The sequence below is a fragment of the Chrysemys picta genome, chromosome 10 (assembly GCF_011386835.1).
Source record: "Chrysemys picta bellii isolate R12L10 chromosome 10, ASM1138683v2, whole genome shotgun sequence".
Classification (NCBI taxonomy): domain Eukaryota; kingdom Metazoa; phylum Chordata; order Testudines; family Emydidae; genus Chrysemys; species Chrysemys picta.
The window spans coordinates 73,019,127-73,044,336 of NC_088800.1; the positions used below are offsets into that span (position 1 = coordinate 73,019,127).

Genomic DNA, 25,210 nt, shown 5'->3' on the forward strand with positions numbered 1-25,210 from the left:
TAAAGAGAAAATAGCTAGCTTTGCTTCTCCAGCTGTTGCAGAGTTAGCAAGTTATGGCTGAGAGAGATTCTGTAAAATCATTCTAGGAAAACAGTTATTGCTGATAATGGCCTTTTGATATAAACAGTATAAAATATTTCTAATTCTCATTCTGCTAATCTGTAAAAAATAGTTCTCATGTAACCTGCCCACTCCTCGCCCTGAACTTTCACCACCATTATTTAGTAAAGGCTTTGCTACTTTGCCTAAAATACACAGTAATATATTTTCTAGTTTACTATACAATAATGATAAATATTTTAAATTAAACTAAAGTTGTCAAAATAGGACCAAGTTCACCTTGTGGTGCAGAATCCTTTGAAATTGTTTACCAAATTTTTCAGAATAGCAAGTAACTAATCTGCAAGTGGGTTTCCTAGTCACTAATGCTAATTAAATATATTCTTTCTGTATTGCTTACAGCACCTATGTATTAACTCAATCTAATGTAATTCCAATTCTCTTCAGCGGGTCATCTTGCACCACCATTTCAATAAGACTGTGTCTAAACTAGCACTTTTGTCGGTAAAATGTATGTTGCTCCTGGGTGTGAAAAAGCACCTCCACCCCCGACAGACATAAGTTACATTGACTGAACAGTGTGGACAGCACTATGTCAGTGGGAGACACTCTCCCACCGACATAGCTACCGCTGCTCACTGTGGGTGGTTTAATGATGCCGGTGGGAGAGCTCTCTTCCGTCCTCATAGAGCGGCTACACAGGACATCTTACAGTGGCGCAACTGCATCGATACAGCTGTGCCACTGTAAGATCTCTAGCGTAGACATAGCCTAAATCTCCCCCTTGAACTTCACAAAGTATTGCTGTTTGGAACATTAACCTTCTCGTTCACACACACTGTTAGCTTTCAATTTGCACTATAGGGATAGTGTCATAGTACTTAGCTATTTTTCACAATGTAAATGAAGTTTCTGTGTCATCTCTATCTGCGATTTACATAGTATCTGAATTTTAGCTTGTGATTGAGTTTAACCAGTCATAAAATATACTTTTTTTTTTAATTAGTGAAAAAGAAGTTCTCTTTGAAGCACAAACTTCACGCTACTTAAATGAATTTGATGAGATTGCAAGACTAGGAAAAGGGGGATATGGTACAGTGTACAAGGTATTTTTATCCTCTATTTTAACAGCTTTGCTAACTGTTTGAGGTGGAAAATAGTTCACCTGATTGTTTTTGTTCTTACAAATATGCAGTAAAACAAATATGAACCGAAACTGTGTAAGAGGTTTTAGTTCTTCCTTTCAGAAGGGTGCTTTCTGAAGACCCCAATGCATTTTTGTCTAAAACAGAATATATTGTATATTTCACTTTTGTGTACAGTCTTATTCTTATATCCTGAATATGAGAGAACCCTTACTTCTCAGATGAAGTACTTGGATTTATCTATATAAAATAAGCAGAGAAACTTATTTTGTTTTAACTGTGGTTGATTAAAAAAGAAAATTATTTTAATTTTGAATGTGGGTTGTACCAACCACTGGTGAATAGTAACTATTATTTTTACTATTGTAGTAGCACCCAGAGGTGCCATTGAAGTGAGTGTTATATAAATGCCTAGAAAGACAGTCGTGTTGTCGTTCTCCCCTTTTAAAGGGACACCCCCGCCCGAGAGCTTACAGTCTTAGGGCTTGATTTTCAGCAGTGTTGAGCACCCACTGTTCATAATGGCTTCTCTTCTCAGCGGATGCTGAGTTCTTCTGAAAATTAGATGCCAAGTAACTAACCTCGTTTCCTTTGTCAACCATATTATTATGTTTGGTGGATATTGTATAAATCTAAAATAAAATATATTTTAGAAAATGAAGGTACCCCAATATAATGTGACCCGATATAACACAAATTCGGATATAACACAGTAAAGCAGCGCTCCGGGGGGAGCGGGACTGCGGGGCTGCGAACTCAGGCGGATCAAAGCAAGTTCAATATAATGCGGTTTCACCTATAACGCAGTAAGATTTTTTGGCTCCCGAGGACAGCGTTATATTGAGGTAGAGGTGTATTTAGTTTCAGACTCATAAGTCATGTAACTGTCTAAACTATCTGTACGACCTTGTATTTAGCTGTGACACTCTGAATACCTTTCCCAGGCCTGAGGATTAGCTCTTTGTAGCTCTAAAGCTTGTCTCTCTCACCAACAGAAGTTGATCCAATAAATGATATTACCTCATCCACCTTGTTTTTCTGAGTCATGTACTACTTGCCAAAGTTGTTTTAAAAATATTTAGTTGCGTTGTAATAATGAGCAAAGAACTCATTTCCTATCTAGTGTAACCTCTCTAATGTTACAGACCAAAGACAGTAGTTAAAAATACAAATAATTTGTCAATATATCATTGGCGAGGCTATTCAGATCAAGAAGGAACTTTGTGGGCTTGGATCTGTAGTCTCAGTGAGCAGCACTCAATATTGAAGGGAAGGATGGCTGCAGTGGTGTCCATTTCATTTTATGTAAGTTTTGACCCTTGTGCTGCTATATATTAGGCAAAACTTGGGCACCTCTTCATTAGACATTTAGGGTCAAATCCAGAAGACCTCCTCTAATGTCATTGAGAGGTTATCTGAATAAAGAGTGTAAGATTTTGACTCTTAGGAAACAAATTGTTGTTGTTCAAATGAGTTTTTGACACATTGATCTAAATTTGTGAAATTTGCTTTTTCTAACTTTTCCCTTTTAAAAATTCTTTTCAGGTCAGAAACAAATTAGATGGTCAGCTCTATGCAATTAAAAAAAATCTTATTAAGAAAGCAACCAAAAGAGATTGCATGAAGGTATGAATTTATTTTTCCATGTTCAGATTCTCTGTTTAACTCAGGGCTTACTGTAATTGATTCCTAATATAATTAGCAGTGGCATTAATGTTGGTTATGGCAAAGTAGTAAGTGGGCATATCTCCTATTTTATAAACTTTCAGAGGGGTAGCCGTGTTAGTCTGAATCTGTAAAAAGCAACAGAGGGTCCTGTGGCACCTTTAAGACTAATAGAAGTATTGGGAGCATGAACTTTCGTGGGTAAGAACCTCACTTCAGATGCAAGCATCTGACTTTGGCTCTGGCTGCAAGCATCCTCTGTTGCTTTTTATAAACTTTGTATCTCATGTTTCTAAACAGGAAGACTGTTTTATAATACACTAAAATATGTTTATTTAGTCTAATATAAAACATTAGTCTGCAAGATCTGAATTGTATTATCCTTAATGCTGCAAAATAATTATCTGTCCTCAAATTCTTAAATTCCAGTGAGAGGTAAAATAACTGTATCTAGAAACCTTTGTTTTTTTTCCCCTTTGGGTTCATATTACAGTCAAATTAAAGGATGATCATAAAGTTGCCTTTTGGTCTGTTTTCAGGTATTGCGAGAAGTTAAAGTGTTGGCTGGCCTGCAACATCCTAATATTGTAGGCTATCACACTGCTTGGATAGAACATGTTCAACAAGCATGTCCAAAAGGGGAGTATTATTTGCTATCATTGTAACTTCATACTTCCCATAAGCATGTCTGTTCTATTAATTTGCAGAACACTCAACTCTCAGAATTGATGAAGGAACCAGAGATTTTTCCAAACTTTTTTCTAGGAAGCGTGACAATGGCTATCAAGTGCCCTTACCTACTGCACTGTCCTGATCAAGAGATTATCGGGGGTATAATGGTTAATTTAGAAATGCAGGACATCTAAATCTACCTATTAAAATATTTGAGTAGGATTTTGGATGCTGCATAGGGTCCAGTTGAATCCAGTTTCTTAAAAAAAAAAAAAAAAAAAAAAAAAAAGCAAGCTCAGGCAAGGCATAGCAGTGTGGCTAGGTGTAGAAGGGACCCTGGGGGAAGGACCCACTTGAGACCTTTGGAGGAAAAGCACTGTGTATTAAGGAGGTTGAGAGAGAAGTTCCTTTGCTTACTGATTTTGAAATCACAGATCTGTGGTGGTGTCTGGAGATCCCTTTCCAACTTTCTCCTCTTCCTAACTGCTCCAGAAAACTTTAGAAAAATTGATGCAGTCCAGAATTATTTTAATGGCAAAATGTAAACTGCCTCTTACTTTGTTTTCCATATTAGGGCTTTTAAAATATGTGGTGAGGTAAATTGGGGTTTCTCTGTAGCGTCTGAGCTTTCTGTTGGCAGAATCTGATTTTGAGACATCAACTTCTGTCATTGACAGGGAGGCATTGTTTCTCTGTTCCCCCCACCCTTCTTCTCTACTATGCATCTCCTCTTACTTTTCTTTTTCTTCAGTTTTCACTGCCTTCGTTGTAAATTTTACTAGTTTAATCAGTAGCTATAGCTGTAATGTTAATATGCAATGAAATGTGTGCTTGTCTTGTTTTGTAAAATGTGACTTTTTCTGTTCATCTAATAGATAAGACAGTCCTGAAGTTGCAGTCACTCAAAAAGTCTTCTGACCAAGAGAGTGGCGAGTAAGTATTACAATGTTAAATGATGATATTAATCTGGGTTTAACATAGGGTCTTTCTCCATGTAACATTAAATGTTGTAGAGTTAAACTTATGTTACAACAATATTACTTCCTTGTATCAAGTAGTGAACTATTAGGCATCAGTTATTCTTGTATTTGTTCCCTCTTTCATCAGATGTCTGAGGGTGAGAAAATTTGTCTAACATTCCTCCACCTTGGGAGTTAATAGGGTCTATCACAATAGTATCTAACATTATTATTAGACATATAGACTTCACAAATTGTGTACTATTCACCAACAAGATTCAGTTCAGATTTAAGCGTCATTAGGAAGGTAGAGGGTTTCTATTCAAGAGAAAAATGTGAGGATTTGCCATCTCAAAGATGAGAGGGTGGGAAGGGGGAAAATGTAATAGCAACACTTATGAGCTGGAAGGGACATAGATGCAACAGACATCCGTCAAATGATCACATGGGGCTATAGCTGCTTGTCTCTGCCAAACTGAAAAGGTTAACTATCAGAAATAAACCCTCGGAAGAGTCTTTTAAAGGGTGACCCTACAATGGGAACTGAGCAGTTGTAAGGTTTTTGTAGGGAAGGGGCAGAACTCCTGCTTCTAAGGGTAAAACAAATATTGGATATTATCCCAGTTTTCCCAGGGTTTGAAATAGTCATATCTCTTTTTATAACATTTCCAGAATAAAAGCTGAAGTACAATTCTGACGTCCGCCTCTTGTTGTGTTTAGTAGATAACATACAAACTGTATATACTTATTGATTCCTTCTCTTCAGAGACCAGTGTCATATTCAAAATATGGAAAGCAGCAGTTCCATTATCTTTGCTGACCTTACCTCAGAAGAAATTAAATCCTTTGGATATACCTTTCTTGAGAATCAAGATAATAAATCAGTGCAGCAAATGGATATAACAAAAGATTTTACCAGTGGAGATGGTGAAGAAAGAATAAAAATGAATAAATGTGAACCACTCATTGACTCACAAGAAAGTTGCATAAATAGTACTGCCAATGGACCAGTTTATTTTAAAAATCATCTATCACATGGACTTCATTCTAATCTGAATAAAGATAGTATCATTTCAAGTGATTCTTGCACTGAAGACGAATGCTCCCAGAAACACATGTCTGTCCACAGGCAGTGTGAGGTAAATAAACCCCTCTTTAAATACAGTTAACTGATCTCTGATGTGATGATATGTGCAGAGTAGTCTTAAGTAAGTGTGCCCATGAATTATAACAATGAATTCTATAAATGGTACTGGGATTGGAGCCAAAGTCTAGTAATTTTATCTCCATTGTTTTTTTTTTTGATTGGATAACATAATTACAGGGATGCTCACCACAAGAGTTGCCAAAATTTAGCATTAAAGAAAAGTGTATAATAGTTGTAGCTTTGGCTCTCTTCAGTTAAAATTATACATGTAATTTAAAAAATCAGAAATGCTATTCTTGCAAAAACCAAACAGAGAACCCCAAAAACCCAAATAAGCCAAAAAATCTCCAGCATTCTGCACTAGTGACCAATCCAAACATTGCTGATGAATGCACCTAAATGTGGCGTGTGTGCAAGTTTTCAGTTATCTTCCAGTCAGGCAGTGTCACTTATGGAGAGGAAAAGGGAAGCAGAAGCAGGTGGAAGTGGGAACCACTTGGTGAAGTATAAATACTGAGGAGAAAGAGACAGCTGAGCATCTGGGGTGGGGGTGGAGCTGCGTAGCCATGTCAGGAATGTCTCAAGACCCTGCTGCTGTCAGAGTTCCCACATAATGAAATGCTCATTTTGGCATGGGAGGGTTGCTTCCAAAGATCTGCAGCTTTTATGGAAGTGTCCTCTGGAGTTCCTGAAGGGAGATGCAAGGAAAGAGAAGATATGGGGCAGTGCTTGTGGGAGAGTGTCAGAATTTACTGGCTAGTGATGATAGGCTGGGTCAGGAGCCAAGAGTTCTAGGAGAGAGGGTGTTGTGTGTAGAAATTAGGATTTAGTGGGGCTGGGTTTAGATTGTTCTGCGGCTGGTGAAGAGGGAGTATAAATAGGGGAATTGAGTGAGAGGACAAGGAGAGATCAGGGCTTGTGTTAGTGGGAAGTAATCTTCGGGAAGAATAGAAAGCGAGTGTTGGGTGAGGCATGAAATTGATGTATTGTGTATTAAAGGACTTGATTAAAGGTGCTGGGAGATACATGGGTGAAATTTGGACTTTTAGGAAGTGGGGTGGAGAGGAGGGAGTAGGAAGTTGGAGAGAAGGAATCCGACATGGGCCGTGTTTTTGGAGGATTATCAGGGAAGCAGTTGCAGGACAGGAAGCAGAGGTTTTATATATGTAAAAGAAACCAGATAGAAGATACTGTATTAACACATTAATTGTATATTTAATATTCATACTTCTGAGGACTTAGCATGTGTTTAGTTGTACAAAATGCTGCTCTTTTTTGTTCCACCCTTCAAAAGTGCACATAGGCTTTCCAAGCAGATCTCGCTAGATGAACATATGCCATGTGGGCTGCAAGTGAATCCATAAACATCAGGAAATATAAATTCTATCCCCATTTTCTCAATCAATCAATAAATAAAAAAATACAACCACTATTAAAAATGTTGTGAAAGTAGAGAGAATATTTGAAAGTAGATTTGTTTTGAGTTTCCAAAGTGTTGTTAATAACAAAACTTAATTTAAAAAAAAATTAAAATGCTATTTAAAGCTGATCATTTTACCTTTAAACCAGTGATATGTCTTGCTTCTCAAAATATCTGTTGTGAAAGTTTTTAAAGATGTTTCCTTCAGTCATCTAATTATCAAATGAACCAACACACGAGAAATTGAGTATGTAATTACATACTCAATGTGCTAATAAATAATACAAGCTCTTCTCCTGTTTCTGCTCCTATTGAAATCATTGGCAAAGCCACCGTTGAGTTCAGTGGTGCAGGATCAAACTGCTAAAAGATGGAGAAACTATGTAATAATATGATACAACACCTGTATGGCACCAACTACAATGTCTTGCCTTATCAGTTGGGGTATGGACTGCAGCTGGGTATCTATCAAATTTGACGTAATATCTTAAAGGGACATTGTTGGGTAGTTGAGGTCCAATTTTAGGGTTTTCCTGTGGAGATATGAAATTGATAAATATGTTCCTAAATTGAAAATAGCATTTCATCTCAACAGTGATCGCACCCAGCCACTGCAGGGTTGTACTAGTGCATCATCATCATAAAATGAAACTGACTATAAGGGAAAAAATAAATTGACTAGTCCAGTCTGAATGCATTTTGCTCTAAAGGCAGTGAGAGCCAGTATTTTCTTGATTCTGGTATTATATTTATCAAAACAAGTATATTTTCCAATATTGATATTCTTGTAAATTATTTTCCTTGGTCAGAATGCTTCCCTACATAGCCCATCTGAAAAAGGAATAAAAAAACCTAAAATCTTTCCAGGGACTTACCCAGATACTCTTTGATATCTTAAGAACATCTGTCATGTTGTTGTGTTAGCTTTTATTATTCTGTCATCATCGTTCTGGGACCAACATGGCTAGAACTACACTGCATACAGCTTGTATGCTTTTTAAACAGTTATTACTTAGTACCATTTGAGGAATAAGGAAAGCAAAATAATTGTACATTCTCTTCTCTCACCTAAAACACAATAAATTTAATAGCACTGTATCTGCCATCCGCTCTGTACTCAATCTTAGTTTAAAACTGCAGATCATTTGTCTTGAAACAATATAAACTTGTATAAGTGATCATCCCTTATATTACAGTGAAAAAATATGTACCAATATTTTCCTGTTAGATGGAGTATTGTCTGATGCTTCATATACAGATGCAACTGTGTGAAATCTCCTTGTGGGACTGGATTGTTGACAGAAACAAAAGATGTGGTGAGCGAACAGAGGAATCTTCCAGTAAGATTTATACTGTTTGTTTTTTAAATATAAATACTTACAGGGCAAAAAACAAATATATTTTGATTTTCTATTTGGAAGTCAATGTGTTTGATTTTATACTTTATTGACAGCAGTTAATAACATGGACTTTAGTTATTAGGTCCTTTCCCTCTTTCATTCAATCAGAATAACAGTAATTTAGTAAAATGTGTGTAGTCTATACAGATGAGGTGTTTGTAGAAGAGACTTAAACTTCACCCAAAAGTGACGGGTGAAAAACTATGCATGAGAAGTAGGACTGATCTGGAGAAGTAGAGCTGCTGTTGAGAAGGCCTGTCCTTTTTCAATGAGCAGTTTAGATTATGTAGATTTTTGTTCCTTTTCCAGAACAATTTCAGTTGATCAGAATGAGCTATGTTCCAAAAGCAGGTGTAATAATTCCTAATTGTGGTTGCTTGGTCTATTAAACATTAGTTTTCAACGACAAGGAGATAGCTTTATAGTTTATTCATTTTCTCTAATGCAGTGAGGTTACAACGCAATTGAAAGCTTTAAAATTTGTTCTTGGAGAAACAAAAAACATCCTACAGCATTATTTTGATTGACCATAGTGGATTTAACATCTGGTCCTGATTGGAGCAGTTCTTAGATGGTGATGGCAGCAGGCTTCATTGACTGTTGATATCTAGAGGGACAGGTCGTTTAAGGACAGAGCATTAAAGATATGCTCTGCTCCTTTCATAGTTAGTGTGAAAAGAAATCTACTTAACACAAACTGTTCTATACAACTATAAATCTTGAAATGAAAAATGTGTCTTTAATCTGATTACTTATCACATCACTTTTGAGAACAATTTTTTTGTTACATTCTTTGCATGGAGTGAGATTTCCTATCTGCTTGGTTTTTATTTGTTTCCCCTTCCCTCCCTCCTTTTCCTACCTACAACTAGTCTTTTTGGTTTCTTAAATTAAGCAAGATTGGTCCTGGTTGAGAATTGGATAGAAGAACTCCAGTATAATTTGTTTTTTCTTTGGGGAAAAAAAAAACATTGACAAAGACTCACACAAGAGGATGTTAATGAAACCAAGTAGTTATGGGGTGAAAGGTAAACTACTACCATTGGTTAGAAACTAAGAAACAGAGTAGGAATAAATGATCAGTTTTGAGGGTAGCAAAAGGTTAACATTGGTGAGCCTCAGGGTTCTGTACAAGGAGCAGTGTTTAATATATTTTTGATCTGGAAAAAGAGTTGAACAAAATGAAGTGGCAAAATTTGTAGATGACTTTAGGTTAGTCAAGGCTAGGGAAATCTGAAGACCTAAAAATGATACATGAATAGGCAGTATGATCATAGATGGGTTAGGCTCTATAAAGAATAGAGTATAAAATAATACAGAAAATATGCTATTATATTAAATTGGCATGCCCTCACCTGGAATACTGTGTTCAATTCTGGTCACTTGATCTCAGAGATATAGCAGAAATAAAAAGGGCTCAGTGAAGGACAGTGAAAATGATTGAAGGCACAGAAAGACTTCTGAATGAGGAGCGACTGAAAAGACAGATTATGTAGTTCAGAGATGAGACAAGTACGAAGGAACATGATAGAGGTATACAGAATGATGAATGATATAAAGATGTCAGCCATTTTCAACACCATCTTGCTAGAGCAGAGATCAATAAGACAGGAACATCAGTGTTGAGAATTTCAAAGCAGTGAAAGGGATTTAGCCATACCTTCTCCATGAATCATAGTGGATGTGAGGTTAAATCTCTTGCATTACTTTGAAACTCTCAACCCATGATTCTAGGAGAGAGAATAACCTCTTACCTGGAAGTTTTTCACTTTTATTCTTTCATGCAACATTTTTGGATCCTCTTTAGGAACCAGAGGACCAGGAACTTCTGTGATTTTAACTCCACAGGACATTTCAATCAAATCGAAAAGCAACAAATTTAACACCGATAAAAGTAAATACTGATGCTTAGTAAGATTCAGAAGAGAATTAGACATATGGATAATGAGCACATTCACAATTAGATTAGAGCGAGAGAGAGGATATAAACTCTCTTTCTTTAGAGCTCATACACCAACCACTATCTTAAAGAAGAAATTTCCTATTTACGCCATGGGAAATCACTTTTAACCTATGCTAATTTTATTTAGATTGTCTTCGTGTTTGCAGATAAACTGACACGCCATTTTACCATAGATTTATAAAGCATTTTAGTTTTAGCAAAATCAGCTGAAATAATTAAAATTTTTAAATTGTTTTAAGGTTCTTATCACCTTGTGGATGTCAGCTGGACATCAAAAATTTTTCAAGAGTTACTAGAAGGAGTATACTATATCCACAGCAAAGGAGTCGTACATCGAGACATTAAAGTAAGTTGAAAAATTATCATTAGAGGATGCAGTGTGGCCTAGTGAATAGAGCACTGGACTTGTATTCAAAAGACCTGGGTTCTATTATCAGATTTGCCACTAGCATGTTGGGTGACTTTGGGCAACTTGTTTCATCTCTCTGTGCCTCAGTTTTCCCATCTGTAAAATGGGATAATTTCCTTTGAAAAGTGCTTTGAGATCTACTGGTGAAAAATGCCTTATAGGAACTAGGTATTACTATTAAAGGCAGGAAAGACCATTTGTGTTATGGAGTTGCTGATACTGGCTCCATAGCTAAGGCTGAGCTGAATTTTGCACTTAAAGATTCAACCTCTTCATGTATGAAGAATATACTGCACCTTCCCCAAAATTACAGCACTTCGTGACAAAATGAATTTGCTGAAAATTTACAAGTAAATCTGTTAGTTAATTTGAGTTAAAATTAATTAAAATAAGTTCCTTTAAGAAATTTAGCACTGTTTGTCAGACTGTTATATGTCCCAAATGATCTCAGGTTAGGCATTTTCTATCTATAAGGCTATGTTTTAATCATGGGTATTTTTTAGTAAAAGTCATGGACAGGTCACGGGCAGTAAACAAACATTCACAGCCTGTGACCTGTCCATGACTTGTATTGTATACCCCTGACTAAATCTTGGGTGGGGGCGGAGGGGGGTTTGGCGAGGCTGGCAGGCTCCCTAACTGTCTCCATGCCTCCGCGGAAGCAGCGACATCCCCCTCCCTCAGCTCCTAGGCGGAGGTGCAGCCAAGCAACTCTGTGCACTGCCTCTGCCCCCAGCGCCAGCTCTGCAGCTCTCATTGGCAGGGAACTGTGGCCAATGGGAGCGGTGGGATCAGTGCCTGCAGGTGCAGGCAGCTCGCAGAGTCCCCTGGCTGCGCCTCTGCCTAGGAGCCGAGGAATGTTGTCGCTTCTGGGCAGCCCCCTGAGGCCCTCACCCCCTCCTGTGCCCCACGCCCCAGCCCTGAGTCCCCTCCTACACCCAAACTCCTGCTGCTGCTGGAGGTGGGAGGGGGCGGTGGCCCGAGACTGCCCCAGCAGCGGCTGGTGTGACTGGCCCAGGGGCCGCCTGAGCAGTTCAGGCGGCCCCCGGACCAGCTGCATTGGCCTCTGCAGAAGTCCCAGAGATCCCAGAAAGTCACAGAGATTGTGACCTCCGTGACAAACTTGCAGCCTTATCTATCTACACAAACTCCAGCAGACGGATGAATCTTGAATAGACTTGATGCAATGGGTATTTTTTTGAAACTACATTTTAGTATTAATGGTAATTTTTTTTCTGTTTATTTTCCTTCAGACTCTGTTAAGGGAGAAAATTATTGTCTTCAGAGAAACTCTCAAAAAATGGTTCTCTTTCAAAATGGTTATCTGCTATTGTTCTCAATGGCACTGAGGCCACATGCTGCCCTTAACCAAGATGGCCCCTGGTTCTATTCACCTTCTTCTCACAGTGCACCTCTCTGCCTCCAGACCGCATAAGGGTTCACCATCTTCCCTGAGGGCAGCTTGACTTCGTTCCCATTAAGAACAATGAGAGCCAAATTTTTAAAAAATCTAACGAATTAGAACTTTTGTCGTTACGTCCTCCTGAGTAACCTTGATTGATGACAGTAGATATAGTTATATGATTATTGTTGACTAATTGGCTTTAATTATGAGAATTTGTAGAATATCTTGCTTGTTTTGTTTACTACTTAAACTGAAAACATATAGAAATAGACTGAATGTGTAATTCAGACAGTATTTGGTCCTGCCATGCGGGCAGGGGACTGGACTCGATGACCTCTCGAGGTCCCTTCCAGTCCTAGAATCTATGAATCTATGAATTTCCCCATCTCTTTCTCTTGGAGGTTCACTGGCTGTCTTTCTAGATATTGTACTTAAAATCATTATTACACATGAAAAGTATTATGTGTTTTAAAAAAAACCCTTGAGTATTAAAATTACATTTGAGAGATTTAAGAGCTGCTTCAAAATACACATACAGTATTAATATGCATCCTGATTCATGTTTAATTTTTCATTACACAGTTTCAGGATCAACAGTTTCTCAATTCACTTTTTCATGTAGGTGTGTGTCACTGCATATGTCACACACATTAATCAAATCTGCCAGAATCATTTAACTTTGTGACTGTTTAAGTCATGAGATTTATTTACCAAAGTTGTGAGTAGTCCTGGTAGTTGTATAAAGAATTCCAAACAGTTACGGGAAGTTGTTTTTTCAAGCATTGTTTTTTTTTTTCCCCATATATTCTTCTGACAGTGAGTTTGCAGATGTCTTGCAGAGACAAAATGTTTTGTGATAATCTTATGAGAAAGTCTTTTTGTATTTGAAACTCTTGGAGCAGAAGTCCAGTGGGTAGCTCTCCTTGATTATTGGTTAGCTTCAATGGGTATGAGAGGTTTAACAGCTTATTTAACAGTGATGTACATCTTAGATTTGACCTGTGTTGAAGAAACAGAAAAAGGGGAGATTGCCCTTGTCTTGTTAAAATGTTAACATCTGCATGGTAATCTACGAGGAGATCAACTATTTCTTTTCTGCCTCCCCAGCAAGCATCATGAATAGCTGCTCTTCCTTCACAATCTTGAGTATTTACTTTGGCTCCATTCATTAACAGTAAATTGATGCAATCTATATCGGCAGCTAAAACTGTGCCTGCTTTAGATGATGCAGTGCACACTGCAAGCTGAAGAGCAGTTTTTCCATAAATTGGAAGAGTACAATTAATGTTTGCTCCACAGGAGATTAAAGTTTCTGTTACCTCCTTGTTCAAATACTCTGCAGCAGTGTGAAGCGCTGTTTTGCCAAACTCATCTCTGCCATCTATGTTGACACCATTCTCAATTAGAATAGATATAGCTCGAGAGGCTCCAGAGTATAGGGCTAAATGTAAGGAGCTGTGTCTGTAGTTACTATCCATTTCAGGATCTGTTTGAACTCCCTTCTCACACAAGATACGAAGACATTCTTCTGCATTACGCTGTGTAATTCCCAGGTTTCTCTGAAATCTGGTCAAAATGCCTGTCCCAGTTAGATAAATATTTGGCCAGTGTAGTAGGAGGAGGTGAAGTGCTGTGTAACCTCTGTTATCTCTAAAATATACAAATTTAATAAGTTAATTCTTTTAACTTCAGTAAACATCAAGTGGCTTACATAAAGATATCAAAGTAAAATATTTTAAACCGTGAAAAATAGTTTAGACTAGCATTGCTAAACTAGTCGGACATGACCTAGCAGTGGGTTCCACGCCATCAGTTGAGAGAACAGCAAAATCTATGGGTCACTAAAACCCAGTAGCTGGGGTTGGTGAGAGGCAGAACAATGCCGTACTTACCCCTAATTTGTTGTTGTGGCTGATACCTCCACCCCCTCCAGACCAGCAGCCAGTCACAGAGCTGCTCCTCCGCTTCTTTCTTCCCTGCCTTAATTATGCTCAACTCTGGAGCTTGGGAAGGGAGGAGACTTCCTAGGAGCTTTGCTACCCCAGAGCTGAGCAAAATGCAGGCATAAAGAAGAGTATGTGGGGAGGCAGGCAGAAACTCCTATCATACTCATGACCTAAATTCCACAACCCTTTGTGGTCAAAAGACTGTGGGATGGGATGATTCTTTGGCCGCTTTTATGGGTGGCAGATCAAAAAAGGTTGGGAACCACTGTTTTACATTATTTATTATTTGGGACTAGCCTATTTTTGTCCAGTCCTTTGTCTTTCCCGCTTTGTTTTCAGTTTGAGATGTATCTTTTCTCCTTCATTTATTTGTAGCCACAGTAGCTGGCAGTATAGTGAGCATATTCACATTTTCTACCCTAATTTGTGTACTGTGTCCATGTTATCCTGTGTCCCTTCAGTTATGTATTTCTGCATATGTTAAGTGAACTAATAATAAAAAAACTCCACGTTCAAAATTATGACCTCCAGAGATCTTGTCACATAGTGCACATCAACACCCGTAGAAAATGTAAGATCTTAATCACTAAGGGAGCCCTAAAGTTATATTCCACTTCAATATGCAATTGTGCATATTCTTGATGGAGTGCAACGTGAGTGACTACAAATGCCCTACCTTAGTTTTGGGTCAGCACCAGATTCTAGCAAACAACGCAAACTCTTTTCTCTTCTGTGTTTGGCAGCTAAGTGAATTGGAAGAATAGTCTGATCCTGTATGGAACCAAAATACGTATTTGTTAATGTACTTCTGAGTTTTGTAATCTACAGTCTGACTTTTCTTGAAGGTGAATTAGTTTATCTAGTACAATTTGTGACAAACATGTTAGCTGGATAAGGTTAGGTTTAACCAATCTTCCTTAGACCCTTGATAAATGAGAGCAGATGGAGGCATTTGCCTGAATAATATCGGCATACTTGCTGTCTACATCACAGATTGCAGAATTTGGTCCACTAAAGCAGCAAACCAATAGCAGAATATGTTCTGCAGAATTTAGTTGCAAATAAAACTTAAGAACCTTGTATTTTTTCACACAAAAAAAAGAACTCTGATTTATCTGCCTATTGAACATTTGAATTTTAATATTAATTTAATTGAAAGAGCGTAGTCAAGTGTGTCCATAATTATAGTAGTTAAGCATTAAATAGTAGAAAATTGATTATTTTTCTATAGTTGGGCTTTTAAGATTTCTAACCATTCAATGTTTGAAAAAAATAAAATCAAGAAATTTGGGTCACCTAGTGTGTGTGTGTGTGTGTGTGTGTGTGTTAGATATAAAGCTATGCATGTGCATCTGTCTGATTCTAGTGAGCATACTTTGCAGATGGGGTAAACATACCGTCCTGAAACGGTCAAAGACAGACTGCCTTCCTGGGATTTCAATCAAGCTGGTTCCGTGAGCTGTATGTGCGTTTGTGCTTCCTACAGATTTAGGAATATATTGACTTACATCTTACGCTTCTGCTTTTCTTATTATAAAGCAATAACTGTAACAACATTGTAATTAAAGAAGACTAGGAAGAAATATCCCGTGTCTGTCCATTTCTTCCCGAATAAGGATTTTAGCTATTCACCTTTCTTGTTCTTAATAGTAGTTGTCTTCACCCCAATTCTTTCTGACAGTCTTGTGGTTTTCTTGGTAGTGTACACTATAGCTTACTGCTACAGACTGAAATAACAGCATTTGTGTGTTCCTAGGAAGGCAGAGAAACCATCACCCAACAATGTTCCCTGTGTTTGCTTCTGACTTCTTGCTTTCTTTCAAGGTCCCCAATATGCTTGGGACAACCTTCCAATCAATATTGGCCAAAACCTCCTTGGCAACACTAAGCCCTGGTCTACGTTGGGGGTGGGGGGGATTCGATCTAAGTTACGCAACTTCAGCTAAGTGAATAACGTAGCTGAAGTCGACGTACTTAGATCGACTTACTGTGGTGTCTTCACCACGGTGAGTCGACTGCTGCCGCTCCCCCATCGACTCTGCCTGCGCCTCTTGTGGCGCTGGAGTACAGGAGTCGACGGGAACGGGCTTGGGGGTCGACTAGACTAGACGCAATATATCGATCCCCGCTGGATCGATCACTGCCTGCCGATCTGGCGGGTAATGTAGACATACCCTTAGAAAGCCACTTAGATTGATGCATACCATTTGAAATGCCTCCACCATGCTTTGTACTAATTCTATTTACTGTATTCACTTGTATCCTCAGATAGTAAGTTTTCCGTGGGCAGAATTTGTTACTTATTTGGCATGATGGTAAATTGCTACATAAATAATACCCTATTTTTAATATGAATGGTAAAGCTCATACATTTCTTACGGGTAGTACAGTTAATGAGTTCCAAGCTGACTATAGTAGTGCATTTGTGCAATGTTCCTGTACGTATCTGGTATGTTCTGACATCCCTTCCTAATGAAGACAGTCCATGGAAAATGGTTAACTTCTGTTTAATTGGAATTTATTGTAAAAATGCATAAAACACTGTCTTGGAAGTGTCCCCTCAGGCCTTAACCACAGGCCACACCCACTCCAGGTCTCCATCACTACCACCGTATTTTATTGTATTTTATATTGACAGTGAGTCACCAGCTCCATTTACTTCTAGGGAAGGGTACAGTAGCAGCAGCAGCTAGTCCTGCCTGCTTCTGCCTTCCTTCAGGCTCCCAACTCTTCCTCCTATACGTCCTTCCTGTGTGCTTATATAGGCCTAACTGCTGGGATTACTTCCACCCTGTTAGCCCCTTGGCTGCACCCCTACTCAGTTAAATAGCCACTGCCAAGTGCCGGTCTTTCAATTAGGGCTCAATTAATATAAATGACAGAGAGAACTCCTGAGTCAGCACCTCCTGTTACAAACACACTGCGCTAACTGGGAATCCTCTCTACTAACAGTTCATAATTAGAGGGAAAATTACACAGTTAAGCAATTTCCTTTTCATGATGCCCATATCTTTTTGGAGAGGAGATGCCTTACTGCACAGGGATACACACTAATCTAATGACAGTATGTACAGGCTTAAATGATTACTCAGGATAGAGCTTTGGCTAGGTAAACTAGCCAAATGAAATTTAAAATGAAATTTAATATGGATAAATGTAAAGTAATGCACATTGGAAAAAATAACCCCAACTATACATACAATATGATGGGGGCTAATTTAGCTACAACTAATCAGGAAAGAGATCTTGGAGTCATCGTGGATAGTTCTCTGAAGACGTCCACGCAGTGTGCAGCGGCAGTCAAAAAAGCAAACAGGATGTTAGGAATCATTAAAAAAGGGATAGAGAATAAGACGGAGAATAACTTATTGCCCTTATATAAATCCATGGTACGCCCACATCTTGAATACTGCGTACAGATGTGGTCTCCTCATCTCAAAAAAGATATACTGGCATTAGAAAAGCTTCAGAGAAGGGCAACTAAAATGATTAGGGGTTTGGAACAGGTCCCATATGAGAAGAGATTAGAGGCTAGGACTTTTCAGCTTGGAAAAGAGGAGACTAAGGGGGGATATAATAGAGATATAAAAATCATGAGTGGTGTGGAGAAAGTGAATAAGGAAAAGTTATTTACTTGTTCCCATAATATAAGAACTACGGGCCACCAAATGAAATTAATGGGCAGCAGGTTTAAAACAAATAAAAGGAAGTTCTTCACACAGCGCACAGTCAACCTGTGGAACTCCTTGCCTGAGGAGGTTGTGAAGGCTAGGACTATAACAGGGTTTAAAAGAGAACTGGATAAATTCATGGAGGTTAAGTCCATTAATGGCTATTAGCTAGGATGGGTAAGGAATGGTGTCCCTAGCCTCTGTCAGAGTGGAGATGGATGGCAGGAGAGAGATCACTTGATCATTACCTGTTAGGTTCACTCCCTCTGGGACACCTGGCATTGCTGTCTGCCAACAGTGGCCATACTGGGCTGGATGGACCTTTGGTCTGACCCAGTATGGCCATTCTTATGTTCTTATGTTAAATGATGAAAAGGAAGGTGACAGGATTAGTAAGCCTAGAAACACAGGAGCTCTACTGATGGTTATCACTAATTCCATACTATATTACACCCATATTTTTAACCCATTCATCTTACTCTTGGAAGCTTAAGAGTTTTTTTTCACTGTTCAACATATATATGGTTACCATGTATGTGGTTTCTGACACCCTAGTCCAGTCTCCCCCATCTTTATCTGGCTTTTCATGTGGGAAATTTGTACCACAGCTTCCTTGCTGTTGGGAGTGAATCTCTAATTTATGTTTTGGGCTGGTCATGTGCATCTGGCAAACTGGGAGGTTTGCTAGTGAAATGAACCACTTGGCAGTGTGGGTGCAGCCAGAAAGTTGAGAGAAAGGCAGAGCTCCCTGACCCTTCCTCCTCGCAGCTGAGATTGAGAGTTTTTTTGTATAGATGTTCTTGTCTATTGTTTGGTTTTAAATTAAAACTCATACTTAGCAATATTTTAATCAGTAGGATTGCAGAATACAAATTAATTAAAGAAATAGGGGAGGGAAGGAAAGGAGAGTATTTATTGGCTGATTTTCTTCTAATATCACAGTCCTAATACTCAATTGGCTGCTTATACTGCAGCAGCAGGGAGGAAAAAAGGAGGGCCAGAATACAGCCTGTCCCAGAGAGCTTGAGCAAACAGGTATTATGTATAAGATTTCTGCTGGTCTGTGACTTCTGCAACATTTACAACAGAATTAACGATGGAGTGAGTGGCAGCTTTAACTCTGAATGTCACTGCTGTTAGTTTAGATGAACACTATCAAGTAGCCCTTGAGTTTGACAGGCACCAAAACTTAACATATCTTAGAAATACCATTTTTAATACATTTCTTGATTCTGAAAAATATGACACAAACCAGTTACAATGATAAAATTCCCATTTGTAAGTGGGATCTCTACCAGTAAACCTAGGATGTTTTGTTTTTATGATCAGTCAACTTTTTAGAAGGTATAGTATTGAATTTCACAGATGTCTTGTAGCTAGTCTGACCATACAATTGAGTCAAATCACTGGGTCATAGTAAACTACTTTCTGGGATTGTGGAGCTTGTGGGATTTATTCTGCCTCATATATTTATGAATGGGAGATTTTTATGCATTAAAAGTGAATGTCAGGTATCTTTATTGTTTTGGCCAGGAATTTTTTTAAAAGAGGAGCCTAATTTCAGACACTCATAAATCCATATATTAAGTCCCAAAATAAATAGTCTTGGTTATCAAGAGCTGAACACCCAGTAAGATCTAACCAGTCAAATATAGATTTAAAAGCCCCCATTTTTTAATATTAACCTTTTGATGTTTTTAATGAATTAGTTGAAGAATTTTTTTTGTGAATTTTAAATAGCATCTTTACTCTGTGGATTTAAAAATAATGATAATTTAGGTCAAATGGTTACCTGGATTGACAGTGTTCTTCTGCATGCAGAGTTATCCCAAACAATCAGTGGTTCATTGACAGGTTGGAGTGCTAGTAAAGCTTTAATGTTGGTGCTGTCATCTTGCATTATTGCTTCATATAGTTTTGCCTGAAGTGGCTTAAATCCCTTCCGCCTACAGGAAGAAAGGGAGTAAGTGAAAGGATCAGACTCAGTTGTGGGTGTGCTGGCTCCCTTGGTTATGTTACCCATGGTAAAATAAATTTAGTTTGTAGTGCGAATACATGGCCCAAAGGAAAGGCAGAATTTTGGACTCTGCCATGGGAACTGTATCACTCTTTGTGATGTTGCAAGATGTCTGGTTCTAGAACAGATTTGAAGTCTGGTTTTAAAGTTACAGCTATCAGTAGAATACTAACTGATATTTGTCTGGCATCTCGCTTCATATGTTTGTCAGATGTAATTATTGTGATGTATTTCTAAGTATAAAACATTCCCTTCATGCTTGTGTAACATTTTAGAGTTGCTATAAAATAATCAAGATATTAAATATGGACAGTGCATTAAATCATTCAGGGTTTCATCTCCCAGCCAGGGCAGGATTATTCTGTACAGTTCATTTACCAAGCAATAGGGTTTTTACAATTCCTCAAAAGGGAAGTATTGCATCCTAATACACTTTACTGTGGAGATGATTTTTTGGAATGCAGCCTAAATGTTCTATTTAATTTCATACCATACTCTTTTTAACACTCTAAATAATTCTCCTTTCTTGGTTTACAGTTTCCAGGTATTTTTAATATTTTTTTAGCATTTTCTATCTTAATGGTCATATAGCCAAATTTAAATTTAACATATTATGATATTTTAATCTTTCTTCATACATCGATGCTTTCTGCCTCCTAAATCCCTTGTGCTCTTTGCTAGACTCTTCCCAATTTATCAGTGTATTTCTGATAATGAGTTACCTAGAATTTAATGTACTATTTGAGATGTGGTCACTAGAGCCATTTGGAGAAGAGGGACTCTATTTTATGCTTCAGTATACAGAGTCCAAGTTTTTGTTTTGTTTGTTGCCATTAGACATTAAATGATCTAAATTTGCAGTGCACTATCATGCTAGGTCTCTCTTGTCATTACTGTTTCTCAGGTTTCCCCCTCCTGCTGCAGATCAGTTTAATATTATTTCCCCCCAAGTTTATAAGCTTGTATTTTTTCCCATGTTAATTCTTGTTTTGTTACTGTTTCCCCATGTTTCTTTTCTCTCTAGAGCCTCTGGTGTTGCATGTCTGCCTCCACTGGTGTTTGCATCATCTTCCGATATAACACTTGTGAATTTCATTTTTGCTCTCTTTTACTAGGTCATTAATGCAGCTGTTAAATAACTATTGGTAACTGTCAATAAATAGTATAGGTGTTGTTTGATTTTATCCTCCTGAAGACTACAAGGAATATTACAATTTGTGCAACTTAAATACAGAAATGTTACTTCAGAATACTTTTTAAAAAATTCAGATTTTTTTTTTAACGTAAGAGATTGATACAGTTTATTTTTGTAGCCCAGAAATGTCTTTCTATATGGATCAGACCACCATGTGAAAATAGGAGATTTCGGACTAGCTTGCAGAGATATTATACAAGAAAACCCAAACCACTGGTTAAAGACAGAGAAGACAAATGGTAATTGAAAAAACACATTCGTTTTCAATTAAAAAATTAGCAATTTATTATTTAAGATTAATGTTTAAATCATTATCAGTTTGTATAAATGAAATTGGAGACACTGAAGCAATTTAAATTCAGTTTCTTTTTTGTAGGCCTAAAACATACTTCAGGAGTTGGTACTTGTCTGTATGCTTCACCAGAACAGTTGCAAGGATCTCACTATGATTACAAGGTAGTGACAATTGTTTTTTCCTATAGTTTTAAAAATACTTTTGTGCCCAGTATTTGTTATTCTAATGTACTTTCTTTAGGTTAAGATAGTGATTACCTTTGTCTTTGCTCCTCAAATACATCTTTTTTCAAGAAATCATATGGTTTTGAGTCTTTTCAAAGCTTAATCTTAAGAGCAACATTTCTCTAAAAAGAAAAGGTTAAAGTGAATGAGACTTGGGGGGAGGGATAGCTCAGTGGTTTGAGCATTGGCCTGCTAAACCCAGGGTTGTGAGTTCAATCCATGAGGGGGCCATTTAAGGATCTGGGGCAAAAATCTGTCTGGGGATTGCTCCTGCTTTGAGCAGGGGGTTGGACTAGATGACCTCCTGAGGTCCCTTTCAACCCTGATATTCTATGATTAAATGTAATGAAACAAATTTATACTTGTTTTTAAAAGAAATGCTTGTTACAGTTAGTAGGAACAAAACTCTAAGCCTCCTGCTGGGCAGTTACACTCTAACTAGTAAAGTTTCCTCACTACTGGCTATGGCATAGGTTTCAGTTCTGCCTTTTTCTTGTGCACCTCCTGTGATGAGCAGGGCTGACTCCAGGCACCAGCCTAGCAAGCAGGTGCCTGGGGTGGCCAATGAAGAGGGGGGCAGCACGTCTGGCCGTTCGGTGGCGGGGCCGTCACTTCTTCTCGGAGTGAAGGACCTGCCGTCGAATTGCCACTGTAGAATGAAGCAGTGGTAGAGCTGCTGCCGCTTGCGATCGCTTTTTTTTTTTTTTCCCCTGCTTGGGGCGGCAAAAACGCTAAAGCCGGCCCTGGTGATGAGGTAGTTCATGTGTCTGCTAAAACTTTCTTTAGCAAAGTGCCAAACAGTGTTAGCTTTTAGGATGCAGTGTTCAACACCTGATATTGTTTCCTAGAAACTGTGTACAATATTGAAAATTTTATTTTGAAAATAAATGTAACTAGACCTCTTTACTTTTTTCCCCTCTTCCAGTCAGACATGTACAGTGTGGGTGTAATTCTTCTAGAACTTTTTCAACCATTTGGAACAGAAATGGAAAGAACCAAAATTTTGACAAGTTTAAGAAATGGCCATGTTCCTAGTTCTTTTAGCAGTAAATGGCCAGTACAAACCAAGTATGTTAAGTTGCTAACCAGTGAGGTGTCATCACAGAGACCAACTGCTGCTCAGCTTCTTGAAAGTGAACTGTTTCATAATACAGAAAATGTAAGTTATTACTCTAACAGCCTCCATTTTAGTACAGCATAAGAAAACATACAGTTGAAAAAATGCTTTTATGCAAGAGGAACATAAAAAATTGCATTGTGCGGACAGCCGTGTTCTCCCTCTGCCTGTTTGCATGCCCTCGTTGCTAGTTTTACAACTTAGAACAAATGTTGTGCTTTTCTGATTACTGTGCTTAGAACCACTTCATGGGCTGTTGCACCAGTGTTTCTAATCTTGGGTGGTTGAGAAATATTGGTGTCAAAATATAGATAACTGATTTTCATTGTTGCGTCAGTTTTATCTGCTTCTCTGAAAACATAAATTTGCAGGATTCTCACTCTTGTGCTTCTACCACAAAACCTACCAGGGGTTCCCTTACCACTTTAGAATTTTGATCTTCTGAGTCACCTATATGCTGGTTCAAGGGCTGTGCTCTAATCTCAGAAGCACCAGAACATTTCAGCCATTTCCCTTTAAAACAGTGGTCCCTAAACTGTGGGATGTATTTCCCCCCCCCCCTTCCTCAGGGGCATGCAGAGGTTGGGAGGGCATGTGGCAGGGCCCAGGCTAGCCCCCACAGGGGTGGGGAGGGAGCGCCACTCACCCCTGCCCTAGTTCCACCCTCATTCCCTCTCCACCACCAAACCAGCTTTGCCTCTAGCTCCAGCTCCTCCTCCCTGTCCAGTTCAGCCAACTGTCAGGGGTGCTGGAACAATTTGTAGTGAGAGTGCTGAGAGCCATTAAACCAAACTGTAAACCCTGTATATAATGGAAACCACTTCAAGCTGGGGGTGCAGCACCGATGCCAACTGTGCAGTAATGGAGGGGGAACGTAGACAGATTCCATTACAGGGAGCAGGTGGCACGTGACAAGAAAAGTTTGGGCACCACTGCAAAACATAAGCCACTTGGGGCTGGTCTACACTGGGCGGGTGTCAATGTAAGATATGCAACTTCAGCTACGGGAATAGCGTAGCTGAAGTCGATGTATCTTATTTCTACTTACCTCGGGTCCTCATGGCGCGGGATCAACAGCCGTGGCTCCCCCATCGACTCCGCTACTACTGCTCGCCCTGGTGGAGTTCCAGAGTCGACGGGAGCGCGTTCGGGGATCGATATATCGCATCTAGACAAGACGCGATATCGATCCTCGATAGATTGATTACTACCCACCGATTCAGCGGGTAGTCTGGATGTACCCTTGGTACTGTAGCAGAAGGAAAAGTCCACCCCATAGGGCTGCAGCTACCAACTGTCTGCTACTGCCATCCCTATCATCAGTGAAACTTGCATTTCTTTTGGCTGTAGAGTAAGTTAACTTTTCAAGGAGGAAAACATTTAGTTGGCTTGGTGTATTAGCTAGTGGCAAGCAAATTTAAGAGGGATCCTTACAATACATGACTTTTCTTAAACTGACTTTTGCTTTCAGGTTATTTGTAGTCTACAGCAGAAGGTGATGCAGCAAGAGGAAGAAATTGAAAAACTTAAGGAGAAAATAAAATTGCTTTCAAGAGAAAAAGAGGATAGAGAAGATAAGCACAAGAGGCTTGGTTCTCCAGTTTAAGTAAAGCATCAGTCAGACTGTAGCTCAATATAACCTATAAAATTATATAAAGTTTCTTATATAAATATTTCAAAACACCTTTCCTGTGTCTGTACTTTAATGGTATTTGTCTTTCAGGCATAATTTAGTTATGCGCTCTCGCTCTCTCTCATATTTCACTTGTTACTATAAGGTCACTTCTGGTGATGTAGTACCCTTAAAATTTACATCTTATAAAGAAGCATGACATGGAATTAAGTACATTTGTCTGTCTTATTGGTAGATAGAATTCTCACCATGAGACACTCCAAAATTAGCTTGCTAGAATGCATCACTGGGTTGGGGGGCTGCCTGGGCACTACAGCCTGGTGCAAGAGGTCACAGCCCTGCTCAGGCTTGGCCTAGCTAAGCCTCCATCATGCTGCAGGGAGCTAACTGGGCCTAATTTTGAGTGGCACTGTGACCCTGTGTGCCAGGTCATAATTGCCACTCACATGAATTTGGTCACACTGGCACAAAGCTGAGCCATGCTGGGACCCTGGAAGAGTAAGTCATTGGTAAGGCTGCAAGTCTGTCACGGAGGTCATGGATGCCAGGACTTTCCCTGACTTCTGCAGCAAGGGTTTAGGGTGGGAGGTTCCCCAACTCCCACTGGCATGGCCCGCAGCTCCTAGGCAGAGAGGCCCCATGCTGTCCTCACCGGCAGGCCCTGTCCCCACAGCTCCCATTGGCTGTGGTTTCTGGCCAATGGGAGCTGTGCAGCCAGGGCTTGTAGTAGGAGCTGCAGGGACATGTAGATTTGGGTAGGGAGCCCATCAGCAGCCACCTCCAGTACCCATGGCACCCCTGGACCACTCCCGGGGTTCCCACAGCCCCCTGCCCAAGTTTTAGTTAGGGGAATATAGTAAAGGTCAT

The 25,210-nt window shown here is 39.0% G+C and overlaps 2 protein-coding genes across 4 annotated transcripts in view; one reads left to right on the forward strand and one right to left on the reverse strand.

Annotated features, from left to right (window-relative positions):
* The window catches only part of EIF2AK1 (eukaryotic translation initiation factor 2 alpha kinase 1), a 50,701-nt gene extending 26,149 nt beyond the window's left edge, over positions 1-24,552 (forward strand). For 2 of the 3 annotated variants that reach the window (XM_065558982.1, XM_065558980.1), the window contains exons 5-15: positions 1,067-1,166; positions 2,751-2,831; positions 3,410-3,507; positions 4,416-4,475; positions 5,268-5,640; positions 8,297-8,408; positions 10,671-10,777; positions 21,193-21,313; positions 21,451-21,530; positions 22,519-22,752; positions 24,182-24,552. In XM_065558982.1, coding sequence (XP_065415054.1) covers positions 1,067-1,166; positions 2,751-2,831; positions 3,410-3,507; positions 4,416-4,475; positions 5,268-5,640; positions 8,297-8,408; positions 10,671-10,777; positions 21,193-21,313; positions 21,451-21,530; positions 22,519-22,752; positions 24,182-24,316 — 1,501 coding nt within the window. In that variant the 3' untranslated portion in view covers positions 24,317-24,552. The remainder of the gene's footprint in view (positions 1-1,066; positions 1,167-2,750; positions 2,832-3,409; positions 3,508-4,415; positions 4,476-5,267; positions 5,641-8,296; positions 8,409-10,670; positions 10,778-21,192; positions 21,314-21,450; positions 21,531-22,518; positions 22,753-24,181) is intronic. The other variant, XM_065558981.1, reaches the window with a different exon arrangement.
* On the reverse strand, positions 12,925-20,000 carry ANKRD61 (ankyrin repeat domain 61). Its single transcript, XM_065559017.1, has 3 exons — positions 19,649-20,000; positions 14,868-15,013; positions 12,925-13,895 (listed from the first exon to the last, which is right to left on the reverse strand). Exons 1-3 carry the CDS (start codon positions 19,883-19,885, stop codon positions 12,953-12,955), a joined length of 1,326 nt encoding a protein of 441 aa, XP_065415089.1. The 5' UTR covers positions 19,886-20,000; the 3' UTR covers positions 12,925-12,952.
* Positions 24,553-25,210: the final 658 nt, after the last annotated feature.

Bases quoted from the DNA above. Each gene is read 5' to 3' on its own strand.
- ANKRD61 (XM_065559017.1), bottom strand. From the start codon at position 19,885: ATGGGTAACATAACCAAGGGAGCCAGCACACCCACAACTGAGTCTGAT. The intron at 15,014-19,648 runs ATTTGACCTAAA...GTCAGACTGTAG, and splicing joins CACTGTCAATCCAGGTAACC to ATTACAAAACTCAGAAGTAC. The intron at 13,896-14,867 runs GTAGGGCATTTG...TGTATATTTTAG, and splicing joins GGTGCTGACCCAAAACTAAG to AGATAACAGAGGTTACACAG.